Here is a 26,909-nt window from a genome sequence, read left to right as displayed (position 1 = left end):
ATAGCTGCAATGTTACAAGAAGTTGTCTCCCCCAAAAATTCAGCATATTGAGAATTTCAAATTGTCTTGATTAATCGGTTCTTAAAAAAATACAAATAATAGTTTAACAACATAACAACATAAAATAATAAAAACAACTGGAAAATGATACAAATATATTCAAAAATGTGCATTTCAAAATAAAATCTACAAAAAGTATATAATATAAAAAATACCATAATAAATATCCATCCATCCATTTGCTGAGCCGCTTTATCCTCACAAGGGTCGCGGGAGTGCTGGAGCCTATCCCAGCTATGTTCGGGCAGGAGGCGGGGTACGCCCTGAACTGGTTGCCAGCCAATTGCAGGGCACATAGAAACAAACAACCATCCGCACTCACATTCACACCTATGGGCAATTTAGAGTCTTCAATTAACCTACCATGTGGATGTGGGAGGAAACCGGAGTAGCCGGAGAAAACCCACGCAGGCACGGGGAGAACATGCAAACTCCACACAGGCGGGGTCGGGGATTGAAGCCCGGTCCTCCGAACTGTGAGGCAGACGCTCTAACCACAGTCGTCCACCGTGCCGCTCATAAATATGTATATAATAAAGGAAAATAACAAATATTTCTTCTATTACAGGTTGCCGTGTAAAAATATAGTATTTATTAGGTTTACTTGCAGTGATTATTTTTTTTTGCATGTATAAAATCAGTGTAAGTAAACTACAAAAAGCCACATTTTGATTTCACTTTCTTCATGTCTTTAGAGTGAGCTCAGTCTCAAGAAACCAGCAAGAAACAGATGTGTATTATTATTTTTTTATTATTTTGGCATTTCTTTGTTTTGCATTTATATTAAGCAAAGTGCATCTTAGTTTATTTTTTCCTCATCAACACATTGCACAATACATAAATAATGATGCATATAAAACATCTTCATATTTACAATTAATAATATATTTATATATAACATAAAATACATTTCTCGCCTCTAATTTTCCTTAACTCGAGTCACTTTTTGCGAAGAAGGTCTTGTGTTTCTTCTTCGTTAACTTTCTCTGTTTTTAACCTTAACAAAAAAAGGAGGATGAGGGTGGGGATAGTGTCTGAGGAGGAAGGGGGCGGGGCAGGGGAGGCCGCTGCTATCGAGTGTTGAAGATGACCTCCAGCCAACAGGGGCAGCTGCTGATGAATTGTCGCGTGTAGCACTGTCCCCAACCCTTCACGAAGCTGATCTGCACCGTGAAGCCCGTGCGCGGCTGCTGCGTGAACTCGTGGTCATTGGGCCTCCGCAGGCTGCTGGCCTTGTCGTAGTCGAACGCCTTGATGGAGAACCCGGGAAACACCTTGTGCACCAGCAGCGTGCGCGAGTCCGGGTTGTCCAGTGTGGCCGACTTGATGAAGATGGGGTAGCAGCTTCGGTTGTACACCCACACGCCGTCGGGCTCCCGCGTCAGCTGGATACCATAGCCGATCTTGGCGCGCACCATCTGCACCAGCTGCGACTTGTTGTCCGAGCAGAGCTGGCCCAGGCAGAAGCCGTTGCCCTGAGGTAGATCGTAGAAGATGTCCAAGGAGGACTCCTGGACCGAGTAGAGGCGCCCTACGCGGGTCTTCTCCTCCCAGTAGGCCACCACGCACCAGTGGGACCGCTCGCCCGACTCCTGTATGGCCAGGGAATCTGGAGAGGGAACAAAAGGGACACAGAGCTTAAAACCTGAACAAAAATTCAAACACATGCATGTTATGGGCAATTGAAGCTCAGTCTGTAAGGTCTAGGTGGGTTGGGTTTTGCTTATAGGACCGATAAACAAGGGATTGTTGATGGCGAGAGGGCATCTTGAGCAAGGCACTAAACCCCAGAATACTCTGTGGTGCTGCTGCACACCCCAACAACTGCAGCCACAATTCTCTGGTTGGTCTCATAGCATGAGTCTTTTGCTGTTCTCTGACCGCTGATGCCCCAGGAACACGCAACTCCATTTCCCAGAGTTCAAAGACTCAGTCTGTAAAGACTTTGTTGGTCTTGGACAGAAGAAACAACGGTTGGCTGGATGCCCTTGCACCAACCCCAAGACTATTCTGGGGCTCTTGCACACACCCTACAAGCCCACCGACAAAGATTGACAACTGAATTCTCTGGTCTGTTCAACCAGAGTACTCAGATGTGCATACCCATGGTGGAATCCCACATGCGTTACAATCAAAGGATTCAATGTACTCCACACTGTAGGTATCATAATAAGAAGACACGATAGGTGGCACTGTAGGTGCAGTGGGCATTTCCAGAGCAGGTTTCAGTGCCCCTTCTATGCCTCTCATTGACAGGCATGGAACCTGAGGTCAGCAATTACACAAACCACTACGATGGCTCATTTGTTTTGTTGCTAGCATCCCTTGTCATAACTCTGTTGTTGCTCTCCGATGATCCCCACAAATGAAATACTGTCGCTAGCAATAGCATCAGCACGGCGCAATGTTCACTTTTAGTAGTAGAAACTTAGTCTGTAAGGACTTTATATCAGAAAGGACAGAAATTAGGACTAGTTGAAGGAAAGAGTGCCCTTGAGCAAGGTAAAACCCCAAACCAGAGAGGCAACGCCACAGAAGTTAGGATTGGGTGCCGGGGAGGGCCCCTGCATAAGGGACTAACCCCTAGACTAATCCAGGGTTGCATCCCCCACATTGTAAGCAGTTCTCAAGCACTAGCAACCATCTAGACCAACTGAACTCTGTAGAAGAACTCTGCCCTTTTTCTCACATGAACACACCATCCTTGGAGTTTCCATCAGCACCATTCAACTACCAACCAGAAACACCTCTGACTTGATTTGACATTTACATTGAAAATGGCCGGACAATGTTCTCTGTGAAGACGAGCCTCAGTTGGCCTACTTGACAAGGTGCCTGAGGGATACTAGCTCTGACATTTTGGACAGATGGCAATCTAGTTGCATTAGGCTTTTTTCGGGCGTTGTAGACAAAAATCTACCCTTGATAGAACAAACTGCAAAATTGACTTAAGACTGGCTAAAAGAAATATTTAAAAAAGCAGCTAATGTACACGCTGCCTGGGGGCAGGGAAGACCGTAGGATGGCCACATGTCTTTAAAAGGAAATGAAGGCGCACCAAATTCCATGATTATATGGCATAACGGCTTTCTCCGCCCCACTTTCTGCCACGCTGCAAGCAGCCACGTTGGAATTCCCGGAGTCCGAAGCGGCAACCAGGAGACGCTGGCGGGCAAGTGTCCACACGCACTACGTTATTTGTCGAGGCATTATAGCGCTTATCTTCTGTCTGGCTCGCTGTGTTTTCGTTAGCGGCACGGGCCAACAATGCGCTGACGTCACTGCAATCCTCCCGCCGCATGCTGCAGGAAATCATCGTGCAAAAGAAGTGGACTCAGGGGATAGCGTTGTCGAGTTGAGTGACGTTCCCATAAACATTCCCTCCTCCGGCCTCGTTAGTTGGGGGAGTATACATGTAGTGTGATCAGAACAGTGGAGGCGAGTGACAAGGCCTAGCCAATCTAAAGTTTCCCCGAGTGTACAAAAAAAGTGTAGCATTGGCCGCGCTCCCATTTCCAGTCCCGCCTCCCTCCTCATATCTCTATTCCGCAGCAATGTGGCTCCCAGTGACTGCCCCTACCCCTCAAAAGGTGGGAGCCAGCCAGTGAGGCGCGAGGAAGTGGAGGATGAGGGGTGGGTGGGGTAAAGAGTGGGAAGCACATAGTTAGACTGCAACTTTTGCGTCCTTGACTAATTGCGGCGTCCTCTATCGGATGTGTGTTTACTTCCGAAAGCAAAAGGAGCCCTCCCACCCATCTCAGGGCTCCCCATTCTTCCGTTTAATCTAGTGCTAGCCCCTCAAGTAAGCAGTAATTTGGAAGGTGCTGCCACAGACAAACTGCAACACTAATGCAGCAGGATCTGTGGCAGTCCAAGCGAGCCTCGCCGCAGCCTGTCATTATCCTTCCTTAGACAACACTGGCAGACGGGATCAGGGAGACGGGGGAGGGACTTTTAGGCAAGAGGTGGTGGGGGGAGGGTGGTAGGTGGCGACCGAAAGCCTCCCATAAAACAAGCAGAGCTGTGTTCTTTGAAGTTGGTCAGAGCCCGGGCCTCGGGGGGAGTTTATCGTAAATAGGCCCTCGTTGGGCTCGCAGGGGGAGGGTGGGACGCCTAAGTATGCGACTATCTACCTTGGACTAAACACAACGGGGAACGAGGTATTTATCTTCGAGATAAGAGACGGAAAACGTCTCTGACCCCGCCGACGGAGAAGGCCTGGTTGGGGTGTTCTGTGTGTGTGGGTGGAGGGGTGGGCACAGACCTGGAGAGTGTGTCTGTTTGTTATTGCTCGGAGAGACGTGGCCTGGCGTCAGAGGTCATTAGAGCTGGGCTGCCTGTCTGAGCATGTCAGAAAACACCCCGCTATTCATGACGACACCGGCCGGGCCCGCCGAACCCCGCCCCCCTCGCCACAGCCCCAGGCTGGAAGACGCATTAAATGCCACAAAGACTAAAGATAAGAACATGGGGGCGGATAAACATGTCAACTAGCAAAACGAGGTAGAATTTAAAAAAGAAAAAAAGAAAGGCTTACCGCGCAGACATTTTTGGCGACAAAAGTGGGGAGTTGGTACAAGGTGGGGCAAAGGCATTTTTTAGCAGGTTGTAATTTGTTTTAAAAAAGTTGTAATATTCCGAGAAAAAAAGTAGTTGCATGAATAAAGGCATATTTTGTTCAGAAAAAGCAGTCATTTGAGAACAAAGTTTTAAGAAAAGTCCTATATTGTTTAGAAAGAATAGTAGCACAAAAATAATAAAGAAGCATTTTGTTTACAAAAAAAAAGGAATATTGCTTGAAAAAGTCAGTTATAAGAAAAGGTCATATTTACCAAAAGCAGGACTACTACTAAAAAGACAGCTGTGAAGTTGCAATAGTCTTTGTTCCCAAAAAGCAGTAATATTACAAGAAGAAGAGTAAAAGCTACAAGAGCAACGTCTTATTTTGTTTGAAAAAGTATTGCTATTACGAGGACAAAAGTTACAAGAAAAGGTATTTTGCGTACAAACAGTAGTAAGATTTTTGGCATCAGAAGTGGGGTGCAGGTATCTGGAGCCTCAGAGGCGTTTCTTCACAGGGTGAAAGCGCTACGGGCGCTCGTCTGCCCTGTCAGGAGCTTGTTCACAGCTTGTCCTGACAGCACACGGGTTCTAACTTCATACTCGACACACACGGGGAGAAAGAGTGCATCTTATTGCTGAATTTTGGACGGCTTCCTCTTCTCGCCTTACAGTCTGACGCTATTTGTGGCATCCGTCATAGGTGCTGTCTGCCTGCGCCTCCTGTCCTTGGCAGGCAGGGCAAGGCAAGACACGTCTTCCGTTTGTACATCTGTCTGGACGTCTGCCAGTCCAGGCATTAGTACGTCTGTCTGTCGGCCGGCCGCTCCACCTGCTCTCAGCGCTTCTCCTCGCCGAGGATAATCTGGCTAGCCGGCGGTCTCAAGGCCATCTGTCGGCCTTCTTTTTGCGCCTGTCGGCCGCCTGTTTCGTCCTGGCCTACAGCCTCGGACGAAACAACTTTCCCTGAAAGACGTACAAATTGTGGCGGGGAAGAAAATAACAGGAATGCTACGGTACTTTAGTTTCTATCAATGACAAACTGTCTATGTGATTCATAATAAAACCGTCACAAATATTGTTCACCAGCAGTATTTTTTTTTTCTGATCACTTGTTGCTAGGCAGAACTTGGGAGGGCTCTGCTACCCACCCACATATATGCCAGGCATGTGTAGTAGTAGTAGTAGTAATAATAATAATAATAATAATAATAAGTACGGGTCGGAATTGTGGAGTAGCTCACTAGTCGATGCCATATCGCATTTGTTTTTGTTCACAAAAAGTATTATCACAAGAAAAACGTAATGTATGAGTAAAGTCGTATTTTGTTTAGAAAAAGTAGTTACACAATAGGATTATTTTGTCCAGAAAAAGCAGTAATACAAAGTCATTTTGTTCACAAAAAGTTGTAATACAAAAAAATCTTAAGTGACAAGAAAGGGTTCTTTTGTACACAAAAAGTAGTAACAGGAAAAATGTCAGTAACAAGAAAATGTCATTTTCACAAAAACTATTAATGACAAAAAAAGTCCCGGACAATATAAATGTGGGGACTGCGGACATTAAGTAATTAAATAGTCAAAATAATCACAAAGCGTGAAGTCCGACTCTTGCGATATTGATATTTCATCAAGTTGTTTTGAGAATGCATCACAAAAGATGACAATAAAGCACAACATTGATGAAGGTTTTTCTCGCACACTTAATGTTAATCATCAAAAGACCCACGGACCCTAAACAAATGGTAATAATAAAGATGTAATAATACGTATTCATTTTCTTCAACCTAGCGCCATCTGTTCACGTCAAGATCTTGGCAGGACGACGAGGACGTGAAGGCTGGAAACACCGTTAACACGCTGCTAAAGCAGCAGATTGTGCAGGCGTCACACATCCTGACGATACAGACGATAACTGGGCATTTTGTGCTCCTGGAACAAAATGGCAGCCGGCGGGAGCAAGCAGGTTTGGCATTTTAGCGCACACCGCTATCGTATCTTCATTTAAAGCAGAAGACGACAGTATGGTCTATGATATGAACAGATGTGTTCATTAATAACCTGGAACTGTTTAGCAATACTGTTTAGTATTAGCTCAAGTCGACTCGGGAGCTTTATTAGCATCGATGCTAAGCTAGCTGAGACAATTGGACAAAGTAGGAAGGAGGGGCTGGTGGTTGTTGGCAAACTGGGTCCTTGCAGTCTGAAAAGGTTAATCATTACCTCCGTCAGTCTCCACACACGTACACACACGTAGACATCTCGCACGCACGCACACACACACACACACAAACACACACGCGCACAAACACAGCGGTGCAGGAGTGCAGGAATGGGGAAGACGTGAAGGAAATTGACTCTTGGCGGCGGCGCCTTATTTTCTAAGTCAACACCCTCTCCCGAGCTAGCAGGGTGGAGGGGGGACATTGACGGGGGTCTATTCCAAAAGTTCAAGGGTCACCGCAGAGGCATTCCTTTTGTTTTGTTCCGAGGCAGACGTCTCACTCGTAACACACACACAAAAATGTAAGCTCATGGACTTCACGAGAGCGACTACGACAGGTGAAACAAATCGAGGCAAAGCTAAAAACTGTGAAACGTGAGCAGTCACCAAGTGGGGCAAAAAAAGGGTGAATGACACGCTTTTGTCGGAAAAGTGGTTGAGACAACGGTCTGTCTCCTGAGTGGAGTACCCCAAGGTTATGTGTTCATCCCTCCTAATGTTTGAAAGCCTACCTTAACCTTCGATTTTCACATTATTAAAAGTACCTGCTGATGCAGAGCGAGTTTATGCAACTAGCATGACTTCATCACACTGTGTGACCCAGAGAAAGCATTCAATTGAATTTACAAAGAAACGGATACACTACTGGTGCTGTTAAGCCAATCTCCACATGTCCAACGAAGACAAACAAAAAATCTAAATTGCGGCAGCGGGGGAGTCAGAATTTGTAATCACACAAGGTCTTAAGTTTACGAGGTGTATTTTCACAAAAAGTAGTGATATTACAAAAAAGGTCAGTTTCCAGAATTAATTTGTATTTTGTTAAAAAAAAAGGTCAACTCACAAGCAAATGTTTTATTACTATACTACTACTACTACTATTATTACTAATAATACCTTTTTTGTATTTTGTTAACAAAAACTCAGTACAAGGTCTTACAAGGTCAATCTTTGGTCACAAAAAGTATAATAAGAAAAAACAAAGGGTTACATTAGTTATATTTTGTTCTCGAAAAGCAGTAATATTATAGGAAAAAGATGAAGTTACACGAAAAAGCCCTATATGGTTAACAAAAACAGTATCAAGAAAAAGTTGCAGTTACAAGTAATTATGCGCTAAAAGAATAATATGAGAAAAAGTTGTAAAGTTTCATTAAAAGGTCATATTTAGTAGTAATACAAGAATTGAGTCGAATTTCGATCGGAAAATGAGTGATACGAGACAAAAGTCATCATGTGACAAGTGATATTTACAAGAAAAATAATTATGTCGATTGTGTAGACATGGAAACAGGAGTTCAGAACATTAAGTCCATCGAAATATTCAATATCCAACCATTTTGCCCCGACAAACTTCGCTAGAGTTAAGCCTTGGTAAGCATTAGTAGACAAAAAAAAGGTCTGTTTTAGCTAAAAGAGGAAGGGAAGCTAAGTGAGCCCTGATGGCAGGAAAAGCCTGGCACGGGAGTGGCATACTTTCACTATCTGCACATCTTGGACAGTGACTCGCAGACATGCTATTTCTTCCCAGAAGCATCCGGGGTGGGAGATAAGGAGCGGGAATGTTTGCCTGGCGTAATCACACGATCTTCACGTCTGGACCACGACAAGACATGCTGAAGAAGCATCATCATCATCCTCAGAAGAACATTCTGTTCCCATGTAACACCTCCTTCCTCCTCATGTAGACTGACTTATTATTATTGCAACACTGACCACACACACCATCATCATCATCATCATCATCATCCCTGATGCCCAGATTTCCCAGGGTGACAGGACAAACACCACGTCGGCGCACGCGGGATGCCAGGCGAGCATTTATGATGTCATCACAGAATCCCGATGAGATTATATACCACGCTGACTAACGCAAGTGGCCAACAGGACACACCCACTCCTTTCACTGTAGCGTTCAGGCGCCAGGACAGGGGAAAAAATGCAGACAACGAGCATAGAGAGTTTATACCGTGTGTGTGTGTGTGTGTAGGCGTTACGTTATGCAAACCACTGTATGATTTGTGATATAGATGTGAACAGGGGAAAAAAAAAATCATGAAAAATGTCATTAAGTTATGAAAACAAAGGGTTGCATTTTTTTCCAGCTACAGAAAAGTAATATATTGTTTGCAAAAAGCACTACTGCAAAAAGTCATGAAGTTATAGGAAAATGTCTCATTTGTTCACAAAAAGTAATATTAAGTACCAAGACAAGAAAAGCATTAAGAATTAAGTTGTATTTTGTTCACAAAGACTAGTAATATTACAAAAGGTAGGAATAGTCCAAGAAAAACATAGTTACAAGTGTCGTAGGGTTATTTGGTTCATAGAGTACTATTTTGTTATGACAAGAAAAAAGTTAAAAGGATTAAATCATATTTTGTTGAAAAACGTAGTACTACTAAAAGCAAAAAAGTAAACGTTACAAGGACACATTTTGTCCACAAAAAGTAGTAACATTTAGGCTTTACACGATCAGGATTTTTGGGGCTGACCACCGATCAGCGAGTTAAAAAAAAAAAATAGGCAATCCGATTACAAGATGGAACAATGTGTCTATTTAAATGACTTGTTCATTTACTGTATAGTGAGTATCTTCAAATGTTTTCTCTATTCAGGTCATGTATTCTAATCAGTCAGGCCAAACCAACATTACAACATGACAGAAATAATGGGTGCTAACTTGCTGTAATTAAATTACTTCACATACACTGAAACTTTAGAGCATGAGTCGACAGAACGCCGGCATTTTTACGTACAACCGTCGGTGCTAGCACTAGCTTGCTAGGCTACATAACGTTCTGTTGCCCGCTCGCGAGCCTTATCGTTTTAAAAGTACGTGAACGTACCTCAAGCAATCCTTGAATTAAAGTCCTCTCCCGAGCACCGGTGACCAATACCACACATTTTCCCCCATTTTGTTCTTATAATACACACGGCGCGATCCCTTGTTGTTGTCGTCGCCGTGGTAACACCGATCCGATCACAAGATGGGGCAATGTGTCTACTTAAATGACTTTTTCATTTAATGTATATACTTGTGTACTGTATACTGAGTATCTTCTCTAGTCAAGCGATTCCCATTCAGTGTGCCGTGGCACATGAGTCTACCATGAGCAATCTTCAGGTGCGCTGTGGGAAATTGTCAAATTTTACTTAACTGCTCAAAAAATTATTCATTTACAAGAAATAATGTATCTTTGTTCCTCTATTTATGCCAGCGAGGCATAGTGACAGACAGAACAAATAAATGCTCTTCTATTAGATGGCAGGAAGTATATACAGTAATTAGTTTTTATAATACACGCGTTGCGATGTCATCGCCATGGTAAGGAGTGTATCCGGTCGTTTTTGAATTGACCAGATAAAGCCCAGTGATCGTAAAAGACGGGATGCGGTGGTATCAGAATACACGATTTTATTGCAGTAGTCTGACATGGTGCACTCGTGAAAGACCAAATTTGTTTTGTAGTCTGATCCACGCATTACATGTTGTTTGTCTCAGACGTGTTGTCTGTCCCACACCGCTGACATGTTTTTTTTTAAAAACAACTGGTTGTCACATATTTACAGTACTACGTCAAAAGACATGCGACAAGGCTAAAAATAGACTAGCTTTTGAATTCAAATATACTGTACACAATGGCGATGCAAAGTAAATGTCTTTTGCGGAGCTTGATCGGCTCGGCGAATTATGACATTAAAGCCGATCAGCATAAAATGATCATTATCGGCCGATACCGATCAGGCCGATCGGATGGGTGTAAAGTCTACTAGTAATATTACAAAAAACTTTGTAAAGTTAAATTATTTTGCATACAGTACAAGTGTTTATAAAAGTATGGTAATACAAGCAACAAGTTGCAAGAAAAAGTTGTATTTTGTTCACAAGAAGTGAACAAAGTCAGAAAGTTGCAATTCATTTTTTGTCCAAAAAATAAAATGCCAAAGTTACACAGAAAGATCGGAATTTGTTCACAAAAAGTAGTAAAGGCAAGAAACGTCGTGAAGGTGCAAGAATGAAGAATAGACTATCCATCCATCCATCCATCCATTTTCTGAGCCGCGTCTCCTCACTAGGGTCGCAGGCGTGCTGGAGCCTATCTCAGCTATCATTGGGCAGGAGGCGGGGTACACCCTGAACTGGTTGCCAGCCAATCGCAGGGCACATACAAACAAACAACCATTCGCACTCACATTCACACCTAGGGGCAATTTAGACTCCATGCATGTTTTGGGGATGTGGGAGAAAACCGGAGTGCACGGAAAAAACCCACGCAGGCACGGGGAGAACATGCAAACTCCACACAGGCGGGGTCGGGGATTGAACCCCGGACCTCGGAACTGTGAGGCAGACGCTCTAACCAGTCGTCCACCGTGCCGCCAAGAATAGACTAAACCTGTTTTTTTAAGAAAAAAGGAGATGGTTGGATTCTTTTCCAATAAAGGGGGAAAAAAAACTTCAGTTAGAAAAATAAAGTTCAGTTCAGTCTGAATTAGTTTGCGGTCTAAAGAAGGAAAACTTGTCGTAAAGTTGGGGGGGCGGGGAAGCCAAAAAAATCTAAATATTACAAAAACAACCCCTCTTAAGGTGATTTTATTTCCTGAAAAAAAGCTGTAATGTTACATGAATGAAGTCAATAAATAAACAAACACCAGTGGAGCAATGATGATGTCATCAGTTAAACTGTATACCCAAAGACACGTCCACTTCTTTCCCTGTGGTGTTTGGGCAGCGTGGGAAAAAGAACAACCAACGGAGCCAGTCTGGCCTTTGGTTGTGTTTTTAATAAACAGTGCTACCACCTTTTGTGCGTGTGTGATTACGCAATACACTGTTGTCATTACACAATCCAAGCCTCATGATCATAAAAAAGTGCCCTCAGCCCAGTACAAGTGGGCTTCATACGTGAAAAATGAATGGGTTGCGGGGCCAAGACGGGGGAGCGCCTTGTAGGAATCGAACACATGCGCGGGAATGCGTGGGCACGTATTTCCGTTTCCATCCCCCCGTCGTGTCAGAATGCGCTTCCACAGTAACAATGTTAAACTTGTTCTGGGCTCCCCTCCAAAAACACTCCCCTCTTCCCTACTTAAAGGTAACCGTAAACGCCTCAAAATTGGAGAAGATTCAGTAAAAGGCAAGCAGCTCGGGGCCCACATTCCGTTCCCCTTCCTCCTCCAACTCCCTCTAACCTCACTGCTTTTTCGATTTGCGCGGCGTAATGACACAGGGTGGAGAAAACAGTGGACGGCCAAAAACCAAAATGGAGTCGCCCCTTGCCAAGAGGCGGCTTTGGCGGCCTCGCAAAGAGAGGAAGTGGGGGAGTAATGAGAGACGCCCGCCGCGGCCCGACTCGGGAGCGAGGGCCCCGGCCTGCATCTCCGCTCGCGCACGCCGCTGAAAATTACAGAGGATGGCGCGCAAGAACTCCGCCCAAAAGACGCGATCTTGCCTCCTTGAAGGAAACACCGGGCATCAGGTTTGGGGGAGAGCACATGCCGAGGACAGTGGAATCTCCAAAGTCCAACACCAACTTCCATTTGCTCGGATTCAGACCTCAAAATTTCCCTATGGCAAAAATTGGAAACAGAAATAATCTGGTCCAGGGTCAAACAATTGTACAGGTCATGCAAGTGTAAAAAGAAGCAGAGTTGCAACAATAAATTTAACAACTCGAGTAATCCGATCACACAAAGGTTGAAGCAAACTCTTGAAACCTCATAGGGATGATTTTTGCACATGTACATGCACACACCACTCCGTTTAGAAATAAATTGGCGAGACAATTTGGCGGTAAGCCAGGAGAAAAGAGTCCGTAAAAGGACAGAGAATGTCCAAAGTTTGGGATCATTTCACAAACAAACACATAATAAGCACAAAAAGTCAGTCAACATGACAGCCAGCCTACTCTACACTCTTGTTCACTGACGCCCACTTCACTCACCAGGCCAAATCCTGCTTTTTAAAGACATTCTTACAATAAAACAATCACTTGCGAATGGAGAGCCCAAGTGGCAGGTTTTATGTCACTTTCACTTCACATGCACGTTACTGTGTTTAATAATGTTTTTATCCGAACACTTGATTAATCGATGGAATTCTTGGTAGACCACTCGGTTCGAAAAGTATTCTAAAGCTGGAGCCCCGTAAAATGTAATCAAAACGAGAACAACAAAACAGTCTACGTTAACGTTGATAAGTGTCAACATGTGTGGTGATGTTAATTCATTTTGTTTATTGGATTGACGCTGGATAATGAGTATTTGGGCATCGCGTTTAAAATAAAAAGTTAAAATTCCTAACAAGTGCAGAATGAAAAAGCAAAATCCGCTGTTAATCCTTTGATGCTCGCTGAACTGAGCTCTGGTGAGTCACGCTGACAGAAAGATTCCGTTGGTCTTCTTTCTTTCTGCTCCTGCGTATGTTTTTTTTTTTTTTTATGCGAAGACTTTTCCCCGCCGGCTCAAAGACATGAGGTCATATCCTGCGCGGCCCTTTCCTCTCGCCGCTAACCCAAACAAGGCGGGAATGCCGGGAGCGCAGGAGCTGGAACGCTAAGGAACACTGAGGGCGCTCTGTTCAGCAGTCGAGGTGGAAGTAAGTTTCCGGATTAAAAAAACAAAAACTACTGGGTTATGAGGGTGACACTTCACTTCCCGTCATTAATGAATATAAAAAGAAAAAATAGGGCAGTCGTCATGACAGCAGGTTTGATTTAATGAGCCTGGACTAAATTTAATCCCTCTCACCGGAGACCATGATGGAGCTCGCACCTCCAGCGGATTGAGCCCCCGGCTAATTGACGTTGTGACGTAGATGTGGAGAGCAGGATGGAATTTTTAAAAGCGCCGGCATCATTCTATAACGGAACAATTTGTACACTGACACGGGATAAAGGTATTGTGACAAAAAACAAAGTGTAAAAAGAAGTTAACCACTGTAAAATGTAAAATAAAAAAAAAAAAGAAGGAAAACATGATCGGAATGATTAATTATGCATGGTGGTGCTGGACAAAAGTATTGGGACACAAATAAATTAAGAAACAGTGGATTAAAAAAAAAAATCCCATAATTTCTGCAGGCGGGCTGCCAAGTGAGGTGACGGGAATAAAAAAAAAAAAACGTGGTTAAATTTAAAACTGTGGAGGGAGGAAGCGCCTGTGTGACAATGGGCAGTGTGCCAGGGCTTGCACCATGGTCATTCTAGCCCTGTATGTATGTGTGTGCGTGCGTGCTTATGCGAGTGAGTGAGAGAGAGAGAGAGAGACAGAGACATCACAGTCTGACTGGATCCCAGTCAGTCCCGGGTGGCACCAGGAGGCATGCCAATGACACACTGATAAGAAGTTAGCAGGGTCCAAATAAATCCAAGTGCATACAAACAAACCCAAAATGCCCAATTGAAGACTCTCTTCCTCAAATAACAGCATTTCATAAAGCACGCCTCAACAAACACACAGTACATACAAACAGATAGACACACACACACGCGGCGGCCCACGCCTGCGTCACGCCGTGTAGTCGGGCCCGTCGCCAGAATTTCAACAGCCCTCTCATCAATTCTCGTTAAAAACAGAAGCAGACGTGGGTGCAGCCTCCACATACAGGAACCACGTGGGGGGTGGAGAAAAAGCCAGCACGGATGCCAAGTCCAGCACGGACCTCCGCCAAGGAAGGCCAGACAATCCTAATTTAGATCCGATTGGACACAGACGCGGATTTTCTGGCGACCCCACGTGTGTCATTGGGATTGGTGTGTTATTTACTGAGAAATAAGGGGCCATGCTACGCTAATAAAGCTAGCAAACGTGAACGAAAGCAACGACAAAAACTGCAAAACAAAAGAAAAAACAAGTTCGATTCGGTTAATTTTTTCCTGCAGAAATCTGCTAACTACCAAACATGGCAGTAGCGAACTATTGAAAAAATGCTACACAAACAAAGCTAGCTATGAACAAAAGTGAATCCGAGGTCTCTACTGTTATCTGGATCGGGGCTAAAATACAGAAAAGATCAACAAAATGTTGTTAAGTAGTTTTGTTAGATTAGAAAATGCTACGCTAACAAAGCTAGGAATGCAAACAAACCATCCTGAAGCTATGACAGTATATGCATTTGCACTCTAAAATAGTCGACCTGCTATGGGAATTGGTTATGTTGTTTTTGCAAAATTCAGTCACTAAACAGTTGGGAAAATGTTATGCTAACAAAGCAGTGGATTCTACTCCCCTACCCTATGGAAATTTTTTACAAAATTGTCTCAGAGTGAATTGTTGTCTGAAAATGCTGTGCTAATCATGCTAGGCGATGTAAAGAAACCTTGTTGAAACTATATCATATGCAGCTGTACTAAAATATAGTAGGTTCCACCCCCATATCGTCTACGGTTAAGTAGATTTTGCTTCTGCAAACTAAAAATAAATTTTTTTAAAAACATTTCGGGGAGGATTCATGTTGGAAAAAATGCTATGCTAACAATGCTAGCAACGGAAACAAACCATCTTGAAACCATTCTATTCTTCTGCTCCCATATGGGAAATGGTAGTTTTTGCACAATTCTAACAAACTGCGGCGAAAACCTCCTTGGCGGAGGTACTAAAGTCCCTGCCTCTCTTCATTCACAAAACACTCTGTGATCCCTCTCATCAGTTTGTGCGGTCAACTGAAACCCACTCAATCAACTGCCCCCTCACTTCCCCAACTGTTCCTCCCTGTTCTGTGTCGTGTTCCAAGCGGATGACGCGAGGCGGCGAGAGGCCGCTACGGAGCCGCTAGCCTGGCAGGCAGCCCACTTTGCATTTGCGCTCGTCACTGTCGCGGCAGTTCGCTTAACTCCTTCCCACCCGCATTGCTCTTGTCCCCGTTTTTGTGGATCATGCGCCACAGTCAACAAGCACTTAGATTCAACTATGATGCACCCCCAAACACCCTTAAAAACAAAAAACTTCCCTTGCCGCCCCGCCTCGCCTCTTCCTCAGTCTAGAGGGGAACATAAAAAAGGGGCGATTGAGGAAACTGGAAGGTCAGCGACAGGCCTTCTGGGAAAGCCATGTTTCTTTTGTTACTGGCCCAGAGGGAGGGCACAGGGGAGGTGAGAGGAACTGGGGGGGTGGGTGTGGCGGCTTGCCAGTGAAAACCATGAGGGCACCACTTCTCTGCCATCTTTGCTGAGAGGGCCCATTCACAGAGCTGCTTGCTGCTAGGAAGGAAACAAGGGGAGGAGGGCACTCCCCACTCAAGATTGACCCCCCACCCCTCCGTTCTCCGGTTCTAGGGTTTCACAGTTTAAAGTAAAATCTGTCTAGTTAATACACAAGGACGACTTTAATGTCCAGAATGAGAAGGATTCTGGTTCTGAGCTGCCCCCACCAAACAAAGGTGGGTTAAAGGCGGCGGTGGTGCTGCGGGGTGGGGGAAATATGGGCAGCAAACACCAACTGACATAAAACAGGCTTTAAAAGGGCCCGGTAATGAGAACCATCTGAGGGCCCAGAGAGAACAACTCTGCCCGCGGACGCGGCGCCGGCTCGGGAGGGCGGCCAAAGTGGATTATGGGAAAGGAAGCCGAGGAAGCCCCGAACTCAGGCCTGGAAAAAAAGAGAAAGGCGCCTGTGTCTCTCGCCTGCTTCACTTGGCTTCAGGTTTGCACATGAACAGAACCCAGAGTCAGTTACTGCCTAAACCCCCTTTGCCGGGTAAAACTGCCCCCATTTTTCCTCCCTCTTTTCTGCACAATACCACAAACAAGGCAGAAAAACACCACCCTCCATCGTCCTCTCCTTGGCTTACAGTGAGGAAACACAATTTTGGAGGGCACAATAAAGATATTTACCCGAAAGCCCCACAGGGGCCGAATAGGTTGTTCCCCCGGTCTCACTGGATGAGGGTCCTGAGTCCGGAGAATCTGGAGCAGAGACAGAGAATTGGAATTAGTTAGGGGAGATGGCAAAGAAGCAGCTGCAGGGCTATCAATCATCAAGATGAAATCAATGCCCGATGAAGACGATGACGAACAAACTTCAGCCTTGATAATCTCTCATAATCCGCTGCTTCTGGAGAATCGGTACCCCCACGTCCGAAGGGGTTGCGGATTCTTGTGATTTGAGTGCCAAATAGACAATCTAAAAAAGGGTAATAATTCCAAGGCATGATAGCATGAGGTATTCTGGGAGAGAGGTTTTGCTGGCGAAACCCCGCCACCGCTGCGGTCCCGCTAACGAGCGGCGCGGGCAAACAGCGCCTCTTGGCCACTGCCGTGGCCGCACTTTCATTGGCTGCCAGCGACCTTGCCGTGGTCGCCAGGGCAACAGTTCACAGCTGACCGCAAGATTGAGGAAGGGAGTGGGAGGCCATGGGGGTAAACACTGTGTGGATTATATCCCACCAGAGCTAAAACAAGGTGGTGATTTACATCAGGGCTGCTTTCATACACACTAATGCAGGTCACGGCCGTCGTTGGCAGTGCGTCTGCCGACACCGACCGTGACACGGGCAACCTCCTCTTCCTGCTTGCGAGAACCATAAATTTCAGTCGTTATATAAAAGAATCTATTTTTTTAAATCCATAGGAAGCGGACCAGCTTCTGATTGTATTACAGGGATGGTCTTCTTTAGATTACATACTCTCAAGGTGTCGTTAATGCGCGACTCATCAGATATTGTAGAAGACAGTGAATGGATCAAGTAGCACAAAACATACAGTTCTGGGTACAAGGTCCCCAAGAACAAGGAGTAAAAGACAATGCAAACAGTTTTCTGCGTACATTTCCGAGTACCAGACTCACAAGCACAAGGAGTACAGCACTGCTCTTGGTGCAAAAATCAGAAAGTGGATTCAAACCATTTGCTTGTTTATGTATAATGTTAGCATTCAAGTCCCAGGAAGGTATCGCTGATGGGGTGACTGACAGCTGCCCGAGGCTAGTGGCGGGGGGTCGGGGCCGTCTACATCCTATTGTCCTATTAATACATCTATGCACTCGCTCCCATGGTAGTGATGGCCATAGCAGCTGCGTCCACTGAGTCGCGTCAAACGGCGGAAAAAAGCGTGACAGACGATTTAGGGGCTAGGCTAGCTGCTACTTTTCTGGTTATCCCGTAGCGCTCCCAGAGCAACTCCAGGGCCTTTTTCAGTTGCATAATCACTTCCTGCATCCGCACGAGGCTTCCTATTTACTTCAGCCTGTGGGAGGCTGGTTATTAGCATGACTGACGCGTGGCTTTAGCATGACGCTGAATAAATAATGGTTGAGAAGCAGACTGGGAGGGGGAGGGGGAGCGGGGGCAGGTGCAGAGTGGAGCAGGGAGGTTGGAGGGGGTGGGAGTGGAGGGGAGTTGCACGATGGAGCCACAGCTGCAGCTGCAATGACTTCCTATTGTTCCCACTCACTGAAAGCCACTTTCTCCCTTTTGGGCTGGTGGACCCCAGCCAGCTGCTCGTCTGGCGGGGGTCATTGTCTGGACCCCTAGCTTTCTTTTCCAGCACTGACACACACCCATAAATGACCAACCTATGTGGGGAAAGAAAGAGACGAGGCCCCCACGCACAACCCCACCCACCCCACCGCCTCGTCTAGATGGACCCATCCCCTCACTGTGCGCTATATAACCCCAAGTGGCAGTTCAACTATCAGAGGGGACTCAAGACAGTTTGTTGGTTGGTCTGCATAGATGATTGGTTGTTCCGCTTTCTTTAATGTGTTCTAGCCTCGCCACAATTTTTAGTCCTGAAGCAGACGACACTGGCAATTGCTCACCGTTTCGATTTCTTTTCGCACTCAAGCCGCATGGCTACCGGGCAGTTTTCCATGTGAATCATCATTCTCTTTCTTTAATACTTCTGAGCTAGTGGATTGTTTTTTGTCTAAGGTGGGAAAAGACAACAATCGCTTTGAATTTGCGAGACACACTTTCGATTTTCTCCTTGCGCTCGAGCAACATGGTTACCCCGCAGTTATCATTAGTATAATCATTTACTTTTAAAACTTTTGAGCTCGTGGAAAGTTTTTAGTCCTTAACCAGGAAGAGATTCAGTGGTTGCTCGGAAATAATGCTGCGTGTACCCTGTTTTGATCTCTTGCACTCAAGCAGCATGGTTACTGGATGTTTACTGTGAGATTCTGCATTAATTTGTATTACTACTTCCAAGCCTTATATAATTCTAGACCTAACGCAGAAAAAGACACAACTGTTGTTTTGAATTGAGGCGGCACACAGTTTAGATTTTCTCTCCTTGTTACCGAGTGGATTTCTGCCAAAATCATAATTCCCTTTACTTCTGAGGTAGAGGATTGCTTGGCGTAGTTTTCTTCTTTTTCTTTAACTCTTGGACACACAAAGACAAGTTTGACGTCAATACAGCCTAAAGTTGTGATGCACATATGTATTCACACAGGATTGTATATGTATACACACTAAGTATGTATGATAGCGGACATGTTGAGCCTTGAATTCACTTTCAAAGGCACTGCAGCATCAGAGAAAGGCGACAAGGCGAACCTTTGCTGTGTGCACGCCACACTAAAATCACATCACTTCCATCATGTGATCTTTGGGTTTGGGTGCAAATGTTTGTTGTAGTTCTAAAGCAAGAAAAGACATGATTAAATGCATGGTCGCTCTGGAATGACAGAGCTCATTGCTTCGATTTTCGATTCGTGCTCAGGCTGGATGGTCACCATCAGAATGGTCATTGTCTTTCTTGAATACATCCGAGTTAGTGGGTTTTGTAATCAATAAGCAAGCAGACAGTTGATTTGGAATGACAGCACACACTGTTTTGATTTTATCCTCACGCTCAAGACGTAGACTCTTAAATCTCTTTCTTTAAAACTTCAGAGCCATTAGAGTATATGTAGTCCAAAAACATTTACTTTTGAATTATGCACATTATGATCTGTTTCGATTTTCTATCCGCGCTGAAGCCACACGGTCGGCATCAGAATCATGATTATCTTTCTTTGATAATTTCTAGCTAGTGGACTGGTTCCAATTGTAAGTAGCTAGTGGACTGTTGTTTGCAGTCCAAATGAAGGAAGAGTTGCTTTGGAATGACGCACACCGTGATTGATGACCTGTTTCGATTTGCTGGTGGCACTCAGGCCGCGTGGTCAACATCAGCATCATCATTGTCTTGTCATTGATATGTCCTAGCGAGTGGACCAGTTGTAGCTGTAAAGCACAAAAAAACTAAACGGAAAAACGCCGCAAAGAATCATGCCCCGTTTTGATTTTTCTCTTTGAGCGCGAGTCGCACGGGTACCAGTTGGTATGATATATCGATATGAATCAGCGTTCTAGAGGATTGTTTTAAGTTCTACAGCAGGAAAAGACAACATTTGCTTTGGAGTGACGCTCCACGCCAGTACATAACCTGTTTCAATTTTCTCTTTGGCTCGAGCCACGTGAGTATCCACACCAGTGAGGTGGATAAGGCTTTTGATGCCGGACAGTAGTTCCATCGATCTGACAACCCTGGTCTGGCGGGTTGCTGATAGATGCGATCATCATACAAAAGTGACATGCCAACAAAGTCAACAAAGAAGAATGTCAAGACACGCTACAGTGCCAGGTTTTGATACGATTAGACTATAATGATCAACTGTAAGATTGTAGTCCACCCCCTTTTGGTACTGTACCATTGTGATTAGTACCTTTATAGGAGTGTGGCATAAACAAAGACCTTAGTAGTGTTTTCTAAATCATTTGCACTAAATTAAGTTGTTGTGCATTGTCATAAAAAAAAAACACACAGCAAAAAAAACAAGCTCTCCAAGCGGGGCTCTGAGGAGACACGCTACACTTGAAACGTAACACGCTTCACAAGGCGACGATGACATAACCTGCTGCGCCTCTCTGGCACCGAGGTGACAACCGTCGTCTGGCTCAGGCTGCTGTGGCGGCCAACAAACAAACAAAAAAGTCAAGACTGAGCCGCTGCAGGGTAAACAACCAAAGACACTAAAAACAGCCCACGCGCTAACATTAAAGGCATCCAACACCGGAGATATGTCCCGCTAACATGACTGAAGTGTGAAGTGCGCATGGCTCCATCAAGACGGACTGGCAAACAAACATGCTTGTAGGCCGCCAAGACAGCCAGCTGGCCACCGGCCATGCTAGAAGTGCACAGCCATCCCTGGTGCCTCTGCACTGTTGCCATAAATCACAGCTGAACACGGGAGCTGTTTCCTGCACAGCCCAACGTGTATGTGCACACACATCCGCTGCAATGCACGTATGAATAAGATGTTTAAGTCAGAAGTGGCTTTGTGAAGTTGGGGGGGTGGGGGTGGGGGTGGTGCAGGAAACACTGAAAACAAGCAAGCGTTAATACGAAAATGCCAAATGAATTTTGTTATGGTTGTCAGGCAATGAAATACATTTGAAAAGGTACAACGATTGTTTAAAATGACACCGCTATCATTAGCCATCAAACACTGAAAATGGAAGTGTATGCATGCGTTAGTACGAAAACAGAAACATTTTGTTTTGGTTGCTTGCTTAACGAGAAAATATGAAAACAGGCATCGAAGTGCAACTTTTTTTTTTTTAACAGCGACTATTATTTTCTGATAAACTTGAATAATTGAAAAATTATGTCATTTGACAGAAGAAAATGTTTTGATAGCTCGGTCAATGCAAAATTTTTAGAAAGGGTGTGGAGCAGTACAACATTTGTAGAAATTGACATCATTATCGTCAGGGTCAAAATCCTGAACATTTTTAAATGGTGTCATTTTGATCTCAGGTCTTCAAGTGATTTTTTTTTAACGACTACAAAAACTGGAACTTGCTAACTCTCTCATTGAATGCTAAATATTGGAAAAGCAACATTGGCAAACCTCAGTGCCAATAACACCTGTCTTGCTTACACTGCTAATGTGTCCAATGGACATCCCACACGTACCCCAAAACATTTATTCCAAAAGCTGTTTTGGAAAACACTAAGCAGTTGCTGCACATTGTCAACTATTGGCCTGGTATGCACATTACAACATTTTCACTCTTTGTACATTTGTACATTGTTGCACTTAGATGAAACACTGAGAAATATAGTACGCTAGTGTACAACAACTACACAAAAGTACAAATTGTATATTTCTGCCTTATAATTGCGCGGCTCGAGTGTGACGAGACAACTGAAACAGGAAAGAAAAAGTGCACAATAGCAGGCAGCGTCATCCAAATCATTTAGAAAAGTGAGGATGGCTCTGTTGAAACGTTGCCATTCGCGTCTTACACTTGCGAGAACAGACAACCTGTTTTGATTATCTCGTCGCACTCGAGCCACACTGTTGAAAGTGGTGTAATAAAGGTACTGGGCCACTAGTCGGCAATGTTAAAGACACAAAATACGGCCCAAGCAGTCTTTTGAATAGCATTCAGCGGAATTTATGTAATTGAAGACAAGGCTGTGTTCCTCAAGTGTTCAGATAAGGACATTCCCTAGGATTTTATTGTTTAGTTAAAATCGATCTCATGTTAACTCCTAAACGTGCGTGTGTGAGCTCACCTGGTGGTTTAAGATAATCCATGGGATAGCGGGAATAGGGAGGAGGAGGAGACTCTGCATGAAGAGAGAAAAAAAAGAGGCAAAACCGTAAGAAAATACCAATGGGTGATAAACCTAAGGCACGTGGGCCAGGGATGGCCCACAAGACTACTTTTATCCGGCCCGTCATGTAACTCTAAAAACAAATCAAACAAAAACGCTTATCAGACCTAATCATTAACATAATGACATATTTCCCACAAGTTTACAACACCCTGAGAGGACTTCGTGAGCCAGAGAGTGAGGCCCCGAGGGCTGGCTATTGCCTTTCACTGACAGCCAGATAAACAAGGGGGCCGCCTGGCGCCAGTAGGGCCACTATCAGCGTCTAGGACAAACTCAGATAGGGGCCTCTGTCTCGCTTCTCTCTCTCTCTCTCTCTCTCTCTCTCTCTCTCTCTCTCTCTCTCTCTCTCTCTCTCTCTCTCTCTCTCACACACACACAGAGACAGAGAGACAGACAGACAGACACACACACACACACACAAACATCCCTATCCACATTTGTTAGTGATTCCAATAAACACAGGGAGAAAACATGCATGTGCCTTGATGAATTAAATAAAATGGAAACTTAAAACAAATAATTTCCTATATAAGAATATATACATATACCTCCCATTTTTTATAAATCATGCAGTCTTGATGACAAATAAAATGGAAACTAAGGCGTGTAATGACACCAATGAAAACAAATATTTTTTTAATTAAATAAAAAAATACTAAAATATTTAAAATGTAAAAATATCAACTTTTTCCATTGTATAAAAATGCCTTGATTAAAAAAAAGGGAAACTTAAAAGAATGTAATGCCACCAGTGCAACTGAAAAAATAAATTGAAAAAATGATTTTTATCAAACAATATTTATGAAATATGCAAGTCTTGATGAAATAATAAAATGTTAAGTTGAAGGAGTGGAATGACACTAAAGCAATAAAAAATAAACTGAAAAATTACATAAAATCTATATTATTTTTTACTTGAAGTGCAATGACGCCAAAGCTACCAAAACCTAATACAAAAACTACTTGACATGCATGTGTCTTGACGGAAACTGAAGACAATCCAATATTGAAAAAATATACAATAATTTTTAAAAATAAAGTCTCCTCACCGAGTTCACAGAGGCGGCTCATGTGGTGCGGGTTGCAGCAGACGAGGTCCGGGTTGACTTTCCCGTAGGATTCACAGCACGACAGCCTCTTGAGCTCCGAGGAATGCCTGAGGTCGGGCCACCTAAACACCTTGTAGAGCAGCATGGGGAGGGAGTAAGACACTTGACCCACTTTGGCGTCCACTTTGCCCGGCAGCAGCAAGCAGGGGCTGCGGGCGCCCCCCTTGGATTCCACCGCCTGCAGAAGCACCTCCAATTGTTTCTCTTTAATCTTCTTGAGCACGGAGTGGGTGAGCGCCTTCAATTCAGCCTCCGACCCGCCGTGGGACTTGGCCGCCACCTTGGCCGCTTTGCCCATGCAGCAGCCCCCGGGGCCATGCGTCCCTCTGTCCGCCTCCCCGTCGCCCTCCACTGGCGCGCGGCTCCGCCACAGTCGCCGGACGAGCCCCGATCGTTTGGTCCTGAACATGCGGGACGAGATGAGGGTTCCCCGGCTAAACAACGGGCATGGTGTCCGCAAACCATGAAGATTGCCGGGTCCGAATCTGGAGGAGGAGGCGGAGGAGGGGATGAGGAAGGCGGCGGCGGAGAGGCGGCGAGCCGGAGGAGCGCAGCGGCGGGGCTGCAGCAGCGCGACGCCGGAGACGGGAGCTCGGAGCCCGGCCAGGCGCTGGGCCGCCGCCGGTGCTCGCTCGCTCGCTTTTAGTGGCTCCCCGCGAACATCGAGGGCGCTTCGGTCGCGCTACAACAAAGCAGCGTGATGTGAAGGGGCCATAACGGGCCTGAAACAGCTTTTAATCCACGACCACTAAGAATCCCAAAAACAGCAGGCTCGTGCTTTTCTTCTTTTTTCTTCTTTTTTAAGCTCCGTGATATCCTTCAGCGTGGAAATCCTGCAAGCCTTTCTCTCCACGCACACGGAGAGTCTGTGTGTGGCACCCAAGCAAGCAGACGCGTGTGAGAGTGCGTGTGCTCCCTCCAGGAGTGTACGTGTGTGTGCGCGCGCGCGCGTGTGACGCGGATTGGTTGCATGTGGTGTGTGCGCGTGCGCGTGTGTCCGCTCCACAGTGCGCATTGACGCGCCCGGTCACATGGGCGTCTAGACAGCCTGTCGCTTGACAAGAAATGGGATTGTGTTGTTGCGCAAATACCAAACGCGCATAATCAACCAGACCGCGCGCGCACACGCGGCCACGAGCACGGAAAAAGTGTCTTCGTCGCGTTTTGATAAATCGATGTAAAAGTGGACGTGTGCGAAGCGCTCCGGTTTAACATCAAAATAAGTTTTGTCATGTTAATGAGGAGTTTCCCCACGCATTAGTAATGAGTTCCGCCACGATCGTTTCTGGCAGGCTGCGCCGTCGCTGCTGTTCATCTTCTTGACTTGACTCGTTGCTTGATTTTTAGTACTGCTCAACTTTAGTTGCCCTTTTAAAACGTGTGTTTGCTTTCGAAACACTAAACACGGGTCAGGTATGTGTGTGTGTGTGTCTGTGAGATCAAACCCGAGGGCGAAAAAAATGAAACAATTACAACTTCGGCCCTGCTTGCTCGCTGCTGCCCCCGGCTGGACGCTTAGTACATAGTCCAATTTTGTGTGTGTATGAAGCACAGTATCCACTTCCGGTTATGGGTACAAGGAGATGACGTGCACCGAGTGGCTCCACTATGGACTGTTTAATGAGCCAAGAAATCAGATGTGTCAAAATACATTGTAATACTAAAAGAAAAAAAAGAGGAATTGTATTATTATTATTATTATTACAAGATAATACTTGTGAGGGGAAAAAAGTATACCAGAATAAATTAAAATATCAGAAAAAGTCATTAAGTTATGAGAATGGATTCATTTACAATTGTTTACATTTTTTTTGGCAAAAAACTAGAAAAAATAACTTAAATAAGAAAGTCATGAATTTCTGAAAATTGGGTTTTTTTTAATACCTCAAGAAAAAATGTCACATTTCTGAGGAAAAAATTGTAACGTTACAAGAAAGTTTGAGGGAAAAAAAGCAATGAGAAAAGGTCTTTCATTTACGAGAAAAACATTTGTAATATTACAAGATAAAAAGTAGTACATTAAAGAGAATCTATTATTTAATATTACAAAGAAAAATGGAGTAAATGTGACTAAAGATTTTTGTAATATTACTAGAAAGAAGTCATAAATTGATAAGTAGTAAATTAAAGATTATTAGATAATATTACAAGGACAAATGGAATAAACGTGAATAAATATTTTTGTAATATAACTAGAAATAAATCAATTTAAAAGAAAGATTTAATTACGATAACAATTATTCTCACGAATCTGGCTTGTATTATTAATTTAGGTACAGGGTTATTTTTGTAATATTCCAACATTCGGGTAAAATTATCACTTTTATTCTCATAAAAAGGTGGCAGCTTTCCTCATAAAATTATGGCTTTTTCATGACATATGATTAGCATTGTAAAATTACAACTTTCTATTTTTTCAGTGTTACATGTTTAGGTTAGTAAGAGTATTACTTTTTCCTATGGAAACATGATAACTTTTTTTGCAGTTAAGACTTTATTCTCCACAACATTTATTTATTTATTTGTTTTTTGTTTTTTTTGCACTTAAATCTTGACTTGATTTTCTTCATAGTATTAGCGAACCGCTCAGAGTGCTTTTGTGGAGAATAGTCCAGACAGTCATTGTGCTGAATTTGCATTAGCATGTGTGTAATTGCCTCGTAGACAGACAAGGAGGAGTTGTATGCCGGCATCACTATGTTAATGTGCCAGCGTGGCTGTGGGCTCATGGTCATCATGATGCGTGTGTGTTTAGATGGTGGGAGGTGGGGTGCGGGGGGTTGTAGTCAATTGCTCATCCCTATTGTCCCATGCGCCCGCAGTGGCGCCGTTTAGAACAGCCGAGCAGGAGGAAGCGGAACATGGTTGGGGGCAACATGTCTGAAAGTAATCAGTCACCAGGGGAAAGCTCTGTGGAAGTGACTCCATGTTGTCCTTCCTCTTCGTGTACAGTGGGAATGTTAGCCATACAGGAAGCAAGTCTGTCAGTTCCATACAACTACACATGATATTCCCAACTATTTCTAGCTTAATGAATGTGCAGCATTTAATTAAATATTTACACAGCAATAAAATATAGTCAAAGTTTTTTTGAAGTACGGGAACGACAGAGCGGCAGTTTCATCCATCTTGCTGCAAGTCACGTGAAACGGGAGCCGTCGGTAAGGTGACCCCCGGCGGCGTGGCGGCACATTGAGGGCCATGTCTCTCTGGAAGCACCTCCATTCAGCCATCTGCCACCTCAACCCCGTTCCCCCCTCCCCGTAATGAAGCCACGAGCATGTGAGAACGGACCACTATGGAGAGAGAAGCATTAGCATTGTCCTTGACCGC

The 26,909-nt window shown here is 44.5% G+C and overlaps 1 protein-coding gene and 1 non-coding gene across 3 annotated transcripts; both read right to left on the bottom strand.

Moving 5' to 3' along the window:
* Positions 1-793: 793 nt before the first annotated feature.
* On the bottom strand, positions 794-24,776 carry smad7 (SMAD family member 7). 2 transcript variants are annotated; one of them, XM_061799380.1, is made up of 4 exons: positions 23,517-24,771; positions 22,363-22,416; positions 16,681-16,752; positions 794-1,669 (listed from the first exon to the last, which is right to left on the bottom strand). In XM_061799380.1, the coding sequence occupies exons 1-4, from the start codon at positions 23,983-23,985 to the stop codon at positions 1,131-1,133; spliced, it is 1,134 nt and encodes a 377-aa protein (XP_061655364.1). In that variant the 5' UTR covers positions 23,986-24,771; the 3' UTR covers positions 794-1,130. The 2 variants fall into 2 exon arrangements, with proteins under 2 accessions (XP_061655364.1, XP_061655366.1); XM_061799382.1 differs by lacking the exon at positions 16,681-16,752 and having other exon boundaries at positions 23,517-24,776.
* On the bottom strand, positions 19,282-19,415 carry LOC133465330 (small nucleolar RNA SNORA68). Its single transcript, XR_009784611.1, has one exon. It is a non-coding gene; the product is annotated as a small nucleolar RNA SNORA68 (small nucleolar RNA).
* Positions 24,777-26,909: the final 2,133 nt, after the last annotated feature.

This window comes from Phyllopteryx taeniolatus, chromosome 15 (assembly GCF_024500385.1).
Source record: "Phyllopteryx taeniolatus isolate TA_2022b chromosome 15, UOR_Ptae_1.2, whole genome shotgun sequence".
Lineage (NCBI taxonomy): Eukaryota > Metazoa > Chordata > Actinopteri > Syngnathiformes > Syngnathidae > Phyllopteryx > Phyllopteryx taeniolatus.
Note: the sequence above shows the minus strand (reverse complement) of the source record. Positions and strands in the feature narration are given on the sequence as shown.